The following is a 17,828-nucleotide window of genomic DNA, read 5'->3' as shown; positions in this document are numbered from 1 at the left end:
AGAATGAATGGGTTGAGCGAATAGTTTTAATTGGTAGTGTATTTTTTCGACCTTCTTATATATTTTTACTTCTTAAGTTTTGAAGACAAAACTGACATTATAATTATAGTCATATGCTCGTAATTCAAAATAAAAATCAATAGTAAAAAATACGTGAGCAAATCTTACAAATTCATTTATAGTTCCTTAAATTATGACAATTTATATAACTCAAACCAATTCTATAATATCAAGAACAACAGTCATTGTAATTTTTGAAATAGATGGTAATTTTCATTTTTTCCATCTGTACAACTGTACCTGTTAACAATTTTTATTGCGATTAGGAATTATTAGAAACGAAATGTTTTCAATATTTTTCGAAAAGAGTTGAATTGAAAAACAACTTTAATATATTCAGAAGTACTGTACCTGATCTCTTTTAACATGAACTACGAAACAATTGAAGTGAAAATTCAATTTAAAAATCCAATTTAATCCGAAGTCAAATCTCTTTCATGAAAATAACGTGTGTTTTGAAAATAAATTTTTATGTTAAAGAATAAAAGTTAATATTGAATAAAGACGTATTTTTTAAATTATATATATAATTTGAAATATTCAGCATTTGGATTATCAATATTTTGTAGTTTATAGTTTTCATGTAGATATACAGTGTATTCACAAAGTAATTTACAAGTAATTTACAAAGGGTTCTGGTAATTGTCTTTTATCTAACCACGAATTTTCGACGTTCGGGTTATTTGTATGAATAATAGAAAATAAATGTTTATCGTAACTAGCATTGCCTCTATAAAAACAATCATTTTTATACGTGGCAAGAAGTTGTTCACACACCTCTACTCGTCATTTCGCTTGAATCTCTATTATAATTTTAAATGTCGATGTATCATTTTCTACTTCTTCCCGATTAAACCATTGATATGTCGTTCGCTTACTAACTGCGTCCTCACATATTTTCTTTGCTGTCAAGGCTGCTTAAAATGTCTGTTTGTAATAGTATGATATACAATATACTAATTTTATATTCATCACACTCCATACAATTCATTATTAAACCTTACTGTCTCGTCAATAAGCTAAGAGATACTTATTAAAAGAAAGTAAAGCGGTTGTGGGTACTCTTCATAAAATTAGAAAATAGACTTAGCAAATGACATTTTGAATTGAGGCGTAGGGAGTTTTCACATATGAAAAGCGAAATTACTTATGAGACATCCTCTGTAGTGGTTATTTTTATTAATAAATTTAGAGTTTTTAAAGTTAGAATGATGGGGTTTTGTCAGTTATATTTTTAATTAAGCTAAACCTTGAATGTTCATATTTTTATGGCAAATAGTCTATGAAGTAAGGAGTCTATATACGAAATTCAAAATTGTGGACATAAATAGCTTTTGAGAAATAAATTTTTGAAAATGTGTATATTTGAGCTTTTTGTGAAACGAAACGTAGCTCGTTTAAGACACCATTTAATATTGTGTCAAGCATGGCGCATTAATCATTTAAGGATCGGATTATGTTTTTTCTGATTACCTAATATTTAAAATTCCCGTGTTGCGGTGTTTGTAATTGAACTGCTCCGAAACGGCGGGACCGATTCTCATGAAATTTTGTGTGCATATCGGGTAGGTAAGAGAATCGAACATCTTTTTTCATCCCATTAGATGATGAGGATAGTTCACCCCTATTTTTTTTTATTTTTTAGATAAAATTTTTTCCTCTACGATCAACCCCTATGTTTTATTTGTTAATTACGAATTTTTGTTCTTTTTGTTATTACTTAAAATAAAAAATATTATATTACTCCGATTATCCACAGATCCGCAATAGCATTGCAAGATGGCAATGGAATACAATAGTTATAGTTCGATAAATTCTTACAATTTTTCATTTCATTTTGATTGTTCTGTGCAACACTGAAAGGTGGGTCAAATAATAAGCTAAAACGAATACTGTTTCTCACAAATAAGTATTGTAATTTGATTTATTTATGTACATATAGTACAACAGGCACGAGGTAAACGAAATCAACAGAGACAATTAGAACAAAGAGAAACGCGTAGATTCATAGTAGCCCGACGTAGAGGAATTGACCAACAATGCCAACAAGTTCTTTGAGCATTTGCATCAGATTTATTTCTTTGACTACCATTCCAGTATGAACCTGATGTAGAATATTACTATATGTGGCGTATTCTCGCCCAATTAATAGTAAAAATATGAACAATTATTTTTGAGGTCTAGACAGCTATCAAGAGTTTTAATTTGAAATATATTCGTTACTTTAATAAATAATTTTTTATGAACCTAAATAAAACATACTGTCTTTCGATTATAAGTACATCTCTATAAACTTAAAGTAAGTTAGTTATTTTTATTGAACTAGAAAAATATTTCGTAAATACAATTTATATGGCAGAACAACGGGTCAGCTAGTATTAAATATGAAACTTTATGGAAATCGTAGTCTCAATAAATTTGTTCAAGAATACCATTACTAGTACACGCACGCATCGGATTTTCCATTGATTCAAATGGATCTGCGCGCACAAATTTGCATCGTACATATCGGAGATCGGCAATGCCATATCATTTGAATCAATGTTTTTAATCACACTCGGAAAATCTGATCCGTCCGATGCGTGCGTGTTCTCCGTCCGACGCTTGCGTGTGTTCCGTCCGATGACAAGTTCGTGACTACCTTAAGTTAGGTTATGTTCGGTTGATTAGGCAAATAGTCCATGAGATAGGAAATATATATACGAAATTTCAAATTGTGGAGACTACTATCAGTGGACATATATTTATTTTTCCATATGAGGTCCCGCAGGTTCACAGCTAGTTTACATCTTGTAAGTTCTTTTGCTATTACCATTTATTCTGTTTTTTCTACAGATATCTGTATATAAAGGTTTTCGGCTGTTGTGTGCAACCGATACAGCAAACGCTGTAGGTCATCCTCACTATCGGCTATCGAGATTGCGTCATCGGCATAGCATAATATCTTTATTGATCTGCGTACCACTTTTTACCCTCCAGAAACTTCTTTTACGCTATTAATTATTTTATCAATAATTAAATTGAACAAGAATGGATAGTCACCTTACAAATTCCTGTTAGTATTGGAGCATTTTCGGTAAACCCCCGTTGTGTTTTGTTAGTTTTATTGAGCTCTTCTATTAGATTTATGTAATTAACTGTTGTCCTGTGTTACCGAAGTATATCAATGGTGTTGTCAACTATTTCTACTCCATTAAATGGTTTCTTGAGATCGACAAAACAAAAGAGCAGGGGTTTTAATATTCAATAGATTTTTCAATCATGTGTCTGATGTCCAAATCTTGCCATACTTGTTGGTTTCTTTTTTTTTTCATGAAATACTCTTGTCAATTCTTGAATCTCGTGAATCTTAGTTTATCCTGAATTTTCAAATCTTCTCTTATAGCTTTGCATCTCATTTCTCGTTTTTGTTGTGTCCACCAGAGTTTCCCCTGCGTATGTAAGTATATTGGTACTTCACTATCGGTGGACATATAATTGTTTTTCCATATGAGGTCCCGCAGGTACCCAGAGATTCTTGAAACCTTATTCAATTGGGTTCTCACTTCTGGTTGTAAGTTTTTGGCGCTTTTGGTCTCGACTCCTAAGAAGTACACTTTATACACTGAATGGGGTTGTCGTTCACAGCTAGTTGACATCTCTTGCCCAAACCAATGAGTTTCTGCGAAGAGGAGAATAAACTTATATCCCTGTCTCACATCATTGCTGTTTATATAAATCTCAATACTGATTCAAGACATATTAGTCTACACACAATTCAAATATTCAATACTAAGTAACCTATCAATATTAAAATAACGAATTACTATATTTTTGTGTTTAGTTTCAGATTAATTGCTACTGGATTAGAGATCAATTTTCAAATACGAGGGTTGCCATTTAACTATTAAACAATACGTTAATGAATTGTTGCACCACTGTATTTTTACACATTGACGATTGTTATTGCGAAGCCAGTGGAAATTCAGAAATTGACTGAGTTGTTGGTAGTGAATATTTAAAAGAATTGATTCACAGAATTTCGTCATAATCTTACGTCCGTCAGTGATGAATGTGTATAAAGTCACCACAACCAAGTTGTCATTAGGACTAGCCCCTGAGAATATTTCAAAGTTTTATCCTGCTCTTGTTTCATATTTTCTTTTACGCCCAAATGCGTTGAAACAACTGCCTGGGTTAGAAGATTTGGACCAAAAATTTTTCATCACTCGAAACCGCTGTTCTTGATTTTCCCGTTAATATATAACCACGCCACCATAGAAAACCAAATAAGACTTCTTAAGAACTCTGAATTAATCGCTACTGAATTTTTTGCAACTATGAAACGTTCCAAAGAACAAATTATTGTTAAAAAAGCACAAATTTTTGGTTAGGTTTATCGAAGTGCAGTTTCCGATTTCCAAATTTTTTATGACTACATTTGCCACTATTTAGATAACCATTGGTATTGAGAAAAAAATTTCCGTATATTATCTATTCGATAACCACTGATTTTTCACACGTAGCCAAAAAATATCAGTGGAAAAAGCAGTGACTGATGAAGAATAAAGAAAATACTGCACTTCAACCTGTTTTGTTCTTTTGTTAAATTTTTGTAATTATAAAATCTTATTAATTAATTCAGTGTTCCGGATTTCTATCAGCCGGAGTTGGCAGCTCTGTTCCCCACTTTCAAACAAAAGCTGTTGAGAGACTTTCAAAAACATGATTCTACGATATCAGCTTCAAAATGGAAGATATATTTTCAGAATTGGTTTGAGCCTATGCAAAAATGTATAGACCTTGATGGCGAATATTTCGAAAAGCAATAAAACACTTTGTTCCGAACTTGTTCGTTTCTGTTCCATTTTTTGTAAGAAGTTAAAAGGCAACCCTCGTATTATTAGCGATGATATGTATATAAATATTTCGATTTCATTTGAAAAATTATGTCCATTATATGAAGATAACTCTATATTTTTTAAATAACTACGTTTCCATCAGGATCATCCTTCAATTTTGAATTCTTGTTGCTAACAAAAATCCTGCTCATAAGTTAGTGTAATGGGAAAGTTTACAGAAAATAACTTACATAAAATATACGTATTTCAATGCTGCAAATGGAAAACACTAGTTTATACGAATTAAATACACAACACAATTCTAACACTCCGCTACTTATGTAATAATTATAATGAAGGTCCACAATCTCATTGTCAACATTGATTATTTCTATAGATATAACTAATAAAGAAACTATTTCATGCAATACGAAGGTTGTTTCAAAAGCTTCTAAATCTAGGCATATCTGATAACAATCTCATCTGATCTGAAGAGAAAGTTCAAGTTTAGGGAACAGGAAAACATTAAAAACGAAACAACTCTTGGAGGCCACAGAAATGAAAATTCTCAGGCGAAAACATCAGACGATTATTGACGTAGATAACATTAACGAATAGGTATCACAGCGTAAAAAATAATAAAACTAACATGTAAGATGAATGAGAGACAATAGACTGGTAGAAATAGCAAGGGATAAGTCCATATCTATCATATCTACCATATCAGGAACCGTTTATAGTACAGCTTCGGGAAAAAAAATTTTGACAAAAGTGACCACGAGAAAAACCTGGAATTATTTACAGAGTTGTAGGTCCACAGCCAGAGGGCGTAATTAAATACCAAAAATTATAAAATGAATAATTTACAAATTTTGCCCAATTAAGATGCATTTAAATGAATAATTATCGTAGAGGTGGGAGGAAGCGGGAACTTTATTATGAAAAAACGCCTGTAAGTCCAGTTCTACTTAACCTATCTATGCAAACTCAATCTTTTTGAAGAGAGGTCCTTTCTACCAATGTAAGAGTTATAATTTCGAAACAACCTAATGAGTAACGTATACGCTAGAGGGCGCTATTAATTTATTTTTTTAAATCTAGCTATCCTTGAAAAATGTTGAATGGAAACATGCAGTTTTAATTAAGGAATATATATAAGTAGACCAAATTAGCAACATAATAGCAAAAACCACATGCTGATATCTTTTTCGTATTACTAGATATCCTAAGAAATGTGTAAATTTTAAGCATTTTCCTTTAAACATAAATTACACTGTTTTGACTGAACGGATTTTAACATTTTGTGACTCCTCAAATTGTCTTTCCTTGTTCTATTAATAATGGTCCCAATTATTATGACAATATTACTTATGCTGTCACTGGGAAACTACGTTATGGAAGTTATAATGGAAATATATAAAAACAAGTAGTGGGCCATGAAAAAAACACAACCAACAGATATGTCCTGTGTCAAATTAATAAACCTAGTAATTTGTTCATTTACATGTCATTGCGATTTGTGTGCATTAAATTCGATATAAAATTTACTTGTAAATGTAAATCTTCCTGAATTTAGAAGACGCGGCAGAGGTCTTTCAGAGGAAAACACAATAAATTTTTTGGCATATGTGCAATTTAACCCGCATTTAAGTATTAGAGCAATAAGTAGAGACTTAAGAATAATCAGAACCACCGTTCAACATATTTTGACAGGACACAGGTAAATTATGATGTAAAAAGATATGTTTCTTAAACAAAATAATCCCACATAATATTCCGGAAAGATATTTAATAGGACATTATATTTCTTTTAGATTTCATCCATATCATATAATACTGCATCAACAATTGGTTGATCGTGATTACGACAGAAGGTTGGATTATTGCAACTGGTTACTACATATGGTATATGACGACCCTCAATTAATGTCACGTATTTTGTGGTCAGACGAAGCTACATTTAATAGTGATGGTACGGTTAATCGGCATAATATGCACTATTGGTCACAGAATAGACCACGCTGGATGGAAGAAGTTCAGTATCAGGGGCGATGGTCGGTGAATGTATGGTGCGGTATTGTAAATAGTCAGATAATTGGACCTTTTATTTTTGACAACGCAATTAACGGAGAACGCTACCTAAATATTATAATGGATGAATTACCACTTCTTCTAGAAGATATATCACTAGCAACTCGTACGTCTATGTTGTTTCAGCACGATGGGTGTCCGGCGCATTTCTCCAGACAAGTTAGAGAATTTTTAGATAATTCTTACCCTGATAGGATAGGACGTGGAGGCCTATTTTTTTGGCCAGCCAGGTCACCAGACTTAACCATCTTAGATTTCTATCTCTGGAGCCGGATTAAAGACTAGGTTTGTGCAATTAGACCCACTACTAGAGATAACATGATCAAGAGAAAACGAAACGCCATTCAGAGTATTTCGAGAGCAGAAATTGATATTGCTATTCAATCTGTTCTTTAAAGAATAAACGCTTGTATCGAAAATGATGGACGACAATTTTAATTTAAGTCGTCACTAGCGAGGTACCTTAAGTTATATTTCCATTTTAACTTCCACAACGCAGTTTCCCGGTGACAGCATAAGTAATATTGACATAATAATTGGAACTATTAATAATAAAACAAAGGAAAGACAATTTTGAGGAGTCAAAAAATGTTAAAATCCGTTCGGTCAAATCAGAGTAATTTATGTTCAAAGGAAAATGCATTTCTTAAGATATCTCGTAATACGAAAAAGGTATCGACATGCGGTTGTCGCTATTGTGTTGCTAATTTGGTCTACTTTTATATTCCCTAATTAAAACTGCATGTTTCCATTCAACTTCTTAAGCCGAATTGTTACTTTGGATCAGACTTTGGTACATTTCTACGATCCAGAAACAAAGCAACAATCTATGGAATGGCGACACTCTGGTTCTCCAAAAATCTGCTGGAAAAGTTCTTGCTTCAGTTTTTTGGAATTACCATGGAGTAATCATAAATGATTTTTTGGATAAGGGTAGAACAATAACTGGAGATTACTATTCGACACTACTGACCACTCTACAAGAAAAAAATTAAAGAGAAAAGACGCGAAAAGCTATCCAAATGCGTTTTGCTTTTGCAGGACAACGCCCTTGCACACAAATCTCATGTTGTTATGCAAAAATTGGTGATTTAGGGTTTGAATTACTAGAACACCCCCCTTCTTCACCAGATTTGATTCCGTCCGACTATCATCTCTTTTCTCGACTGAAAAAAAAGTTTGAAAGATCGTAAATGTTCTTCCAATAGGGAGGTAATAAAAGCTGTGTAAGTCTGGTTTGCAGAGCTAGAAGAAACAATTTTTTTCAAAGGTCTAGAGACGTTGCAGGATCGCTGTAATAAATGTATCCAATTAAGAAGAGAATATGTTGATTAAAAAAATATTTTGACATTGAAATTTTGTTCTGTTCTATAGTAGGCTAAGAATTTTTCGATATATCCTCGTATATTTAGATTTTTTGTGAAACAAAAAACGCAAATTCCCTCATCCAGCATAATCATATTCTTTCTATGCTTTTTGCAATATCCGATTTCCTTACAGCAAAGTAAAATACTTTCACGATTTTTGTACTTATTTCCTAATGTCAATAAATTACATCTATTTTGCTCCATTTTCTATTACACATAAATATTTAACAAAAAAAGTCAATATTTCTTAATATTTCAATTAATAAATATTTCTATCAACGTCACTTTGAATATTGAAACCTATGGTATTTTAAAAATTCTCGACGTTTCGGCTCCCACTTTGGAGTGTGGATACGGTTTCTGTTTTGCTTTTAAAATGATTGTAGTATCTGTTTATCCTTTTCTTGAATATACTTTTTATCATTTCTTCCGGATAATTATTTTCTTCTAGTGCAGTTTTTACTGTTTGAATAGCTAAGCATCTAAATTCAGGATCTGATAGTTGGATAAATCTATCAGCCAAACTTATTGTCACTGATCTTTTTTATGACATAGGATGACACGAATTAAAGTTCAAATATCGTGAACACCAAGTTGGTTTCATATACCATTCTATTCTTATGTTATTGTTAATTTTATATAATGTGACATCCAAAAATTTGATTCTATTATAAATAGATATTCGTTAGCAATTTTTATACTTTTAATGTTTTCTTTGAAATCCCATGTGTTTTTGATATAGTAATTGTTTTCGTATAAAATATTTTTCAAATAATTAGATTATGGGGTAAGAGGAGTTCGAATACTTGAAACAATCGGTCGAAGGGGAATGTCAGGCTTGTACAGGTTTGGTAAACCATATATTCTTAAAGCATTGTAAATGTTCAATTTTTATTTCATAATAACAGTTTTATTAGATGTGCTTTCAAAATTTTGATATGTCTATTTTGATTGATAAATTCTTTGGTTTTAGTTATATTTTGGGGGTTGATATTGCTCTGTGGTTGTTTGTTTTTCAATTTAGTTTTAAAATTAGTTATAATATTATACTATATTATAAGTATCTATCTAGTGAGTGATAGAGTATCTGGTATTTAAAGCCAATAGGTGGGTTCCAGTTTTCGGTCTAATTATTCATTACAACTACACTGGGATATACCTACGGACAATTCTAACCTATAATTATTAGGAACTACCATTTCCTAAAAATCTCGATAGGTTCTACGGAACCTAAAACAGAAATGAATAAAGGTTCTGTGTACTTCGTATGGAAAACACGCATCAATCCGCATAACATGTACCGTTTTTTTTACAAATATTGTAACATGTAACAAAATAATCCACTGAAATAGAAAACCACTAGTTAGTCCCGATTATTCGAACAACTATTAGTAGTTTGCTACTGGAAAAGACGAAAAGCGTAGTTTTCGGTCATTTCATTGAAATGCAATTTAGCAAAATATTTCCTAAAATATAATTTCTTGAACTTGAAACTTGAAAAGCACGTACGAAGAAAAAAAGTTATTTTTAATGCTATACCAACTGCTGTGATGAATAAATTTATTTTTATTTAAAAGACGGATCTGGCCGAGCGGTGCAGTAGTCACTTTCCAATTAAAAATAGACGATCATAATTTAATTTACTCACGTACCTCGCACATGTTCTAAAATTTCACTCTAACAGCGAATGTAAATTCCTTCACTTACACCTTTAATATACAAATGTACACAAAATACTTAAATTATCAAAATAATTATTTTTTTTTCCAGGTCAAGAACCTCACACGCGTTATGCTGGTGTATAGATAAGCGACTGACTAAAAATTTTATCGCCAGAATATTGTTGGTATATAAACTCATGTGCTAACTATATAAACGTCAATAGATGTTGATAACTATTAAAATAACTATTGGAATAACATAGTCACAAAACTTAAGCTGGAATGTTCGATTATATCTTCAGGTTCTGGATAAGAAACAATAACTGTTATTATGATAATTAGTGTCGATAATGTATACAATTTTGTTTATCGTATTAACTACACATTACTATTAAAGGCGAATTAAATGATGTATTCGTTAGTATTCGTTAAAAAGTATTCGTTCAAAGGCAATCGAATCATAATGAATTGGACGGCATTATACTTCTATTGTACACGTCCTCCTAGAACACCCTGTAGTAATACTCCTAATCACTTATCACGCGCAAGTTTAAAGAAAATGATTCACCCTCTCGTCGATCCTGCCTGGCTCGTTTCGTTCGTGTGTCATTATACTTCTTGCGCTTATTTCGTGCAGGTAAACAACGCAAAAAACGAATATCGTGTTCTTATCAGTAGCGAAAAATTTATTCCAACGGTGTTTTCAGTTTTAAAAGTGATTGTGCATAGAATTAAAACAATGCCGAAAGGAAAGAAAGCCGAGAAAAGAAAACAGAAAGTGATTTCCGGTATTCGAAGGAAAATGAAGAGACTGGAGGAAAAACTAAGGGAATATGATTCAAGTAAGTTCACAGTTATTACAAATACAAGTATGTTTTAGAAAAGCAGCGAAAGAGACACCATATATTAATCGTATGATTAATATATTCGGCATGGGTTAGTCTACCTTGTAGACACATGAAAAAAAAAGCCACGATAACCCAGCATAGTTTTTGACTTATGCACGCCGAGTCTCGCATCAGCAACGGTCAGCGTGACGTGGCAACATATGATTTTGTACGTTGGTACTTCCAATACGTTACAAGAATATTAAACAAAATGGTGCCTAATATATTATTATGGTGCCCAAAATTCTAAAATAACCAGATATCCGCTTATTTTACAGTCTTTTTTAAGACACAGGCCTTCTTCAACAGGTTCAGAATCTGAATCCTCTTCATACGCGGATAGCAACTCCTCTAGCTCCGGCACTACTTCGGATAAAAGCGCTAGAATGGGAGAAATTAAAACCATTCTTGGGGAGGATCCGACTGAGGAAAAAATTTATGGACCGGAAATATCCTCAGAGTTAGCCAACCGCTGGAAAAGCTATCTCCAGAATGGCATAGACAAGGAAACAAAAGCTAAACTTTTTGAAAACAGCCTTGTACCGAGCAACTGCTCCTTGTTGGAAGCCCCAAAAAATAACCCTGAAGTCCAGACTGTCATTTCTGCTTCAGAAAATAAAAAGGATAGTTTCTTAGCAGAATTACAAAATCAGTTGGGAAAAAGCATTTCCGTGCTTGGTACTGCCCTTTCAAGAATGCTGGAAGCAAAACATAGTGCCGAAGACCCCGATCCAAATATTACCAATATGGTGGAAGCGGGAAAAATGCTCTGCGCGGTTCACCACGCCATTACCAACCACAGAAAATTTTTACTGTACCATAATTTTAATCAGAAGGTGCAGAAAGTGGCATCTATGCAATTAAGAGACTCCACTCTTTTTGGGGAAGACTTTGGCGAAAAATGTAAGTCCGCCAAAAATATAGAGACTGCAGCAAAGGAACTAAAGCCCCAGACTTCAAAAAACCTGAAGACCTACGCCTCCAAAGATCGATGGAAGACACAACAAAACAGAGAAGGGAGGAGAGCAGTCAAATCCAGCAAAGCCATGACCTTCAAGCGCCGGAACGAGAGAGAGGCTCCGAAAAATCGGATACAGGAGCACAGCTCCTACAGACGTCGTCAGATATAGAGGTAACCTCTAACATAAAACTGGCTGGACGAATAAGGCTTTTCTTCGAGGAATGGGAGAAAATAACAACCAACGGTAAAATTCTAGGTTGGGTTAAAGGTTACAGAATACCTTTTAATGCAACTCCTGTTCAAAAGAGGCCTCAAAAACCCCCAAATTTAAGTGGGAAACTAGAAAAGTCTTATTCAGACAGCATTACCAAACTTATTGATATGGGAGCCGTCAAAGAAGTGACTAAATGTAATGGGCAATTCTTATCTAGTTATTTTTTAAGAAAGAAACCCGACGGCAACGACAGGTTTATACTTAACCTTAAAAAACTAAATACATTTATAACACCGCCCCATTTCAAACTGAAAGACGCATACTTCTCGATACCCGTAGCCACTGAGCAGAGAAAGTATCTTAGATTTCAATTCAAAAACAAAATTCTAGAGTTCCAGTGTCTTCCTTTTGGCCTTGGCACTGCTCCTTACGCATTTACCAAAATTTTAAAACCAGCTATTGAACATTTAAGGGCGAAAGGTCTGTCCTCTGTAATTTACTTAGATGACACATTGCTCATTGGGAAAAGTAAAACAGAATGCCGGGATAATATAAATCAGACATGTAGTCTTCTTCAAAGGCTTGGTTTTGTAGTAAATAAAGAAAAAAGTTGCCTCTCTCCTAAAAGAGAAATAAAATTCCTAGGATTCATTTTTAACACACAAAAAATGACAATGCGTCCAACTACAGATAAAAAATCAAAAATTACTGCTATGGTAAAAGCAATCTTAAAAAAGCGAAAAATAAAAATTAGAGATTTTTCCAAATTTGTCGGTCACTTGGTTTCAATTTGTCCAGCCACGCAGTATGATAAAATTATGAAAATATCTCCCAAACTGAAAAGTGAATATTTGTGGTGGTTAAATAATATAAAAGATTGCGAAAATAGCATTGCAATTCCGAAGTACACACATACGTTGTTTACAGACGCGTCCAATTCAGGATGGGGGGCTTTTTACAATGGTCAAAATGCAAATGGTTTCTGGGATTCATTTGAAAAACAGAGGCACATTAATTACTTAGAATTAAAAGCGACATTTTTTGGTCTCAAGACCTACATAAACCGAATGGGGGGCGTTAAGTATAAGTATCTAAATGATTTAACTAAGGACATATGGCAGTGGTGTGAGGAAAGAAATATCAAAATATTTGCTTCATATATTAACACAGAGAGCAATGTTTTGGTAGATAAAGCTTCGAGATCCAAAGAAATAGATACAGAATACTCATTGAATGTCGAAGCCTACAAACAAATTGTTTAAAAATTGGGTTGCCCAGAAATAGACTTATTTGCTAGCTATCTTAATAAAAAGTGCAAAAAATTTGTTTCTTGGCACCCTGACCCCGAAAGCCAAAATGTTGATGCATTTACACTCTCTTGGGAGAATATTAAAGGATATATTTTTCCCCCGTTCGCCTTATTACCGAAAGTTCTAAGTAAAATAGAGGGCGATAGAGCAGAATGCATAGTAGTTTTCCCTATATGGAAATCCCAACCATGGTTTCCAAAACTAGAAAGTCTCATGAGTTCCACACTAATTAGATTACACCCAAGTCCTAATTTGCTTTTATCCCCTTTCAGAAAGCCTCACCCACTGTGGCCCCGACTTACCCTGGGAGCCGCGATTTTATCAGGGAAGCCTTCAAAATGAAAAATATATCAGGAAACGCCGCAGACCTGATGCTTGAATCTCTTAGTGAGAATACAATCAAGCAGTATAATACAACATATTCAAAATGGTGGGAATTTTTCGAAGGGAATAAGCAAAAAATTTTTCAACCTACTGTTCACAATATTCTTGAGTTTTTAAGTCAACAATTTCAAAATGGCTCAAGCTATCGAGCATCAACACTCACAAGTCTGCACTAAATCTTATCTCAGAAGCAGGGAAATCAGACACTGTGGAACGGTTTATGAAAGGGGTTTTTAAAACTCGCCCAAGCTTTCCAAGATACGACGAGACTTGGGACCCATCTCCGGTACTAATTATGTTAGAAAAACTTTACCCATTGCATACTCTTGATATGAGCCAACTTTCAGTAAAGCTAGTTGTACTGTTAGCCTTGACCACAGCCCAAAGGGTGCAGACCTTCTCTAAAATAAAAATAAGTAATATTGTGAGCTCGGATACAGGAATACAAATAAAAATAACAGATATTGTGAAAACCTCGGGGCCGAAAAAACCTCAACTACTCTTAAAGTTTTCCTTCTTCAGGGATAATCCAGCGCTTTGCGTTTGCTCTACCATTCTACACTATATCGAACGAACAAAAAGTATCAGGGGTAGCGAAGACTACCTTATTTTAAGTGCCAAACGACCATATCATTGTGCTACGACTCAAACCCTCTGTCGCTGGATCAAAAATGGATTAAAAATGGGGGGAGTTGACACTAAAAAATTTAAAGGGCACAGTACCAGACACGCTGCTTCTTCGGTTGCCCTTAGATCTGGGGTAAATATCGAGAGCATAAGAAGTGCAGCTGGGTGGTCTGAAAAGTCAGATACTTTTTGTAAATTCTATAACAGGCCTTTGGTAGGCACAGAAACGTTTTCTAATTATATTGAAAACTTAATAAAAAACAAATGAAAAAGTTTTTGTTCGGTTTTGCATTCTATGACAAAAATATATAATGTTTTGTTCATTCATGCAAGTATGTTATGTTAGTTCATAGTATTAATAATACTAAAAACGAAAAGGGTTTATAATTAATTTTAGATTTAAAATTTTTGGGATGTACTTTTTTATTACACAAATGTTACTTTTCTGGGAAATAAAAATGAATAGAACTGTAATAAGACTATTTTTATTCTGGTCAAGAACGCCTCTACAATCTTCTCTAAACATCTACAGGGTGTTCTAGGAGGACGTGTACAATAGAAGTATAATTAAGGATTAAACGACTTACCTTAAGGATGTTCAATCCTAATTATACGATATTGGACACGTCCTCCTAGAACAAACCCACCCAGGAAGCAAGTGACTTGGGTTGTCAATACGAAAGGTAATAGTACACCCGCCCCAGAGGCGATCTTAGTACAGAGGCGAAGTATAATGACACACGAACGAAACGAGCCAGGCAGGATCGACGAGAGGGTGAATCATTTTCTTTAAACTTGCGCGTGATAAGTGATTAGGAGTATTACTACAGGGTGTTCTAGGAGGACGTGTCCAATATCGTATAATTAGGATTGAACATCCTTAAGGTAAGTCGTTTAATCCTTGATTATACGCAGTTCTTTAGACAGATGCACTTAATTTCAGTCCTACTTGGATCTTGGAAAAAAAATTATTATTATGTCTCGTTTACTTGCTACAACTAAATATTAAATTATAAAACGTAAATAGACGAGTAAAATGTACTTGCCTGTAAATGCGTTTGGTTTAAACAGGTACCAGACATGAACTGAGCCCTTTTTGAGACCGTTTTTTTTTCTAGGAAACGAAATTTCTAAGCAAAAACCATAAAGGAAAATAAATTTTTTGCAAACAAAACGAAGGAAAAAACATTTCAATTCCAAAGTATCTTTATAAATAATCATGGTAGTCAGAATCGTCTAAACTAGAGTCATCATTTGATTGAATTATGATAGGTTGTAACGAGGGTGATATCATATACTCATCTTCTTCTTTGATAACATGCTCAACACAGTTTTTCCAAAGCTCTTCGCGGTCTGCTGCTAGACCTTCGAAATTCTGATATTACGTTCGCCCATATCAACTCTATAGAATTAAATATGCAATAGTAAGGAAATAGTCTAAGAAAAGTATGACCCTGTTCTTTGCACAGCTTGTCAATATAATAAATTTTCTCTAACTTTAGACCTTTAATGACAGTAAGCAATTCTTAGTATGTTGGGCCTTTTTTACGATAATTGACAGGAGTAGGAATATTTTTTTCAGACATAAATGTTAAAATTTGAGCTTTGTTACTACTACTATTTGGTATCTTAAGGAGTTGCTGCGAATTGTGTGGAATGTTAGGTAAAAGCTGTTAAACCACTTTTCAAATAATTATAATTCTGCTGTCGTATTTTCATGATAATCAGCTGTACAGTTTTTAATATTTTTAGCGGCTATTAATAAAGCATTAGGCAGGAAACTATCTTTGCTTCCAGTGTGTACTATTGTATACTTTTCCCATTAGAATATCGCCTATTCAAACAGCAATTTTCACTATTATCAACTCAACCGAAATTTACTACATCGTGACTGTCAAACCATGTTTCATCTAGATAAATTATGTGTCAATTAGTTTATTGCCATCCGTTTATTCAGTTTTTTGTGTTTAAAACGCAATGTTTCTAAACTGGTATAATTGTATTCTGGATAATCTGCTACTTTTTGCTGAATGACTTCTGGTGTCGCAACCCTGTTCTCCTTATATAAATTGTCCTACGTATAAAATCTTGAGTAGCTTTGTCAACTGATTCCAGTTTTTCTTTGCATGCTTCTCGATTATGTGAATGATCCACAACAACCTCTTTCGTGATTACTCGATAAATGGAAAATTTATTTACTCTAGTTAATTCAGCAATTCTTATTATAGTAGCATTATCAGATTGTTAAAAATTTTCTTTTTCTAGACATCGAATATATTTAAAATAACTCGCTGTGTTTTTATATATAAATCTTTATTATTAAATTTATACCTGTCTTTATTCTCACTACACTGTACAATTTCATTGTCTTCATTTGCTCATGGTCTAAAGAACGTCATATTTCTATTGACTTGAAGAAATTTATGAATCAAATGAATCTCACCAAACAACCCCTTACGCCTTATGACAGCTTGGGCCAATAGAAATGTATTCATGTTTACGATTCATTGGTAAACAATGGAGATGATAAATTTTGACACACATTCAAGTCCACTTGGGCTGATGGTTTGTTAGATGTTTACTGAATTTTATACGGGGAGTAAACATTATTTTTCATATCTTAATTTGGTATGAGTGCCGTGCGTATTTATGAAATATTGATTGTTCCTCACATAACTATCTTCTGCAATTGATATTGGAAGGACTATATCGTTAAAGTATATAATGTAGTTATTTCATAGAATACTAATGATAAAAAATTGAAATGAAAAAGAAGAAATTTATCTAATTTATGCAGCGAATAAATGGTATTTACGGAAATGTACCATAAAATAATTTGTTACAATAAGGATTATTAAGATGACACTTGAAATTACAAAGAACATTATTTCTAAAACCATTTATATATTTCTACACCCGGTACTTCTTTGATGTCAATTAATTTTGGTTCGCAGACACTGAACTGGAATCGGGAATTTAATTGTTTTATGCAGCCAAATTGGAAAAATCTTTCTTCGGTTATTTTTATGATGATTGCCAAAATATATTTGGCTTCTCCTTCTCCTCTGTCAACTTCAAGCACTGAGATACCGACGATAAATCCCATAGAGGATTCAGAATGAGATTTATCCGACATTAATTTAATCTTTTTGCTTGAATATCTAAACATTTTTTAGACTTTTTGTCATTCAGTACATTAAAACACAATTTGCAAAATTTCTGCTCAAATTCATCTTCTGAAACATAATCTTCCGAACATGATAGATTATCCGGCTCCATACATTTGATGCAAACTATATCTTCGCTACATTCTTTTGAACAGGCAACACATACTTCCATAACAAGATTATTTAATATTGTTTGTTCAACTATTTTATGATTATCAGGTTGAGAAGTAACATTCATTGCAGTCAAATGATTTTGTAATTGATCTTCGTCGACCAACG

The 17,828-nt window shown here is 33.2% G+C and overlaps 2 protein-coding genes across 3 annotated transcripts in view; one reads left to right on the top strand and one right to left on the bottom strand.

Annotated features, from left to right (window-relative positions):
- The window catches only part of LOC130444258 (5-oxoprolinase), a 169,458-nt gene extending 159,306 nt beyond the window's left edge, over positions 1-10,152 (bottom strand). Inside the window, exon 1 of one of the 2 annotated variants that reach the window (XM_056779321.1) lies at positions 9,991-10,152. In XM_056779321.1, coding sequence (XP_056635299.1) covers positions 9,991-9,999 — 9 coding nt within the window. In that variant the 5' untranslated portion in view covers positions 10,000-10,152. Of the gene's footprint in view, positions 1-5,131; positions 5,202-9,990 lie in introns of those variants that run through there. The other variant, XM_056779322.1, reaches the window with a different exon arrangement.
- Positions 10,153-10,738: 586 nt separating this feature from the next.
- Positions 10,739-13,323, top strand: LOC130444663 (uncharacterized). The gene is made up of 3 exons (XM_056779939.1): positions 10,739-10,841; positions 11,196-11,789; positions 11,840-13,323. Exons 1-3 carry the CDS (start codon positions 10,739-10,741, stop codon positions 13,321-13,323), a joined length of 2,181 nt encoding a protein of 726 aa, XP_056635917.1.
- The last annotated feature ends 4,505 nt before the right edge of the window (positions 13,324-17,828 follow it).

This window comes from Diorhabda sublineata, chromosome 5, assembly GCF_026230105.1.
Source record: "Diorhabda sublineata isolate icDioSubl1.1 chromosome 5, icDioSubl1.1, whole genome shotgun sequence".
Taxonomy (NCBI): domain Eukaryota; kingdom Metazoa; phylum Arthropoda; class Insecta; order Coleoptera; family Chrysomelidae; genus Diorhabda; species Diorhabda sublineata.
This window is presented reverse-complemented; position numbering and strand designations above follow the sequence as displayed.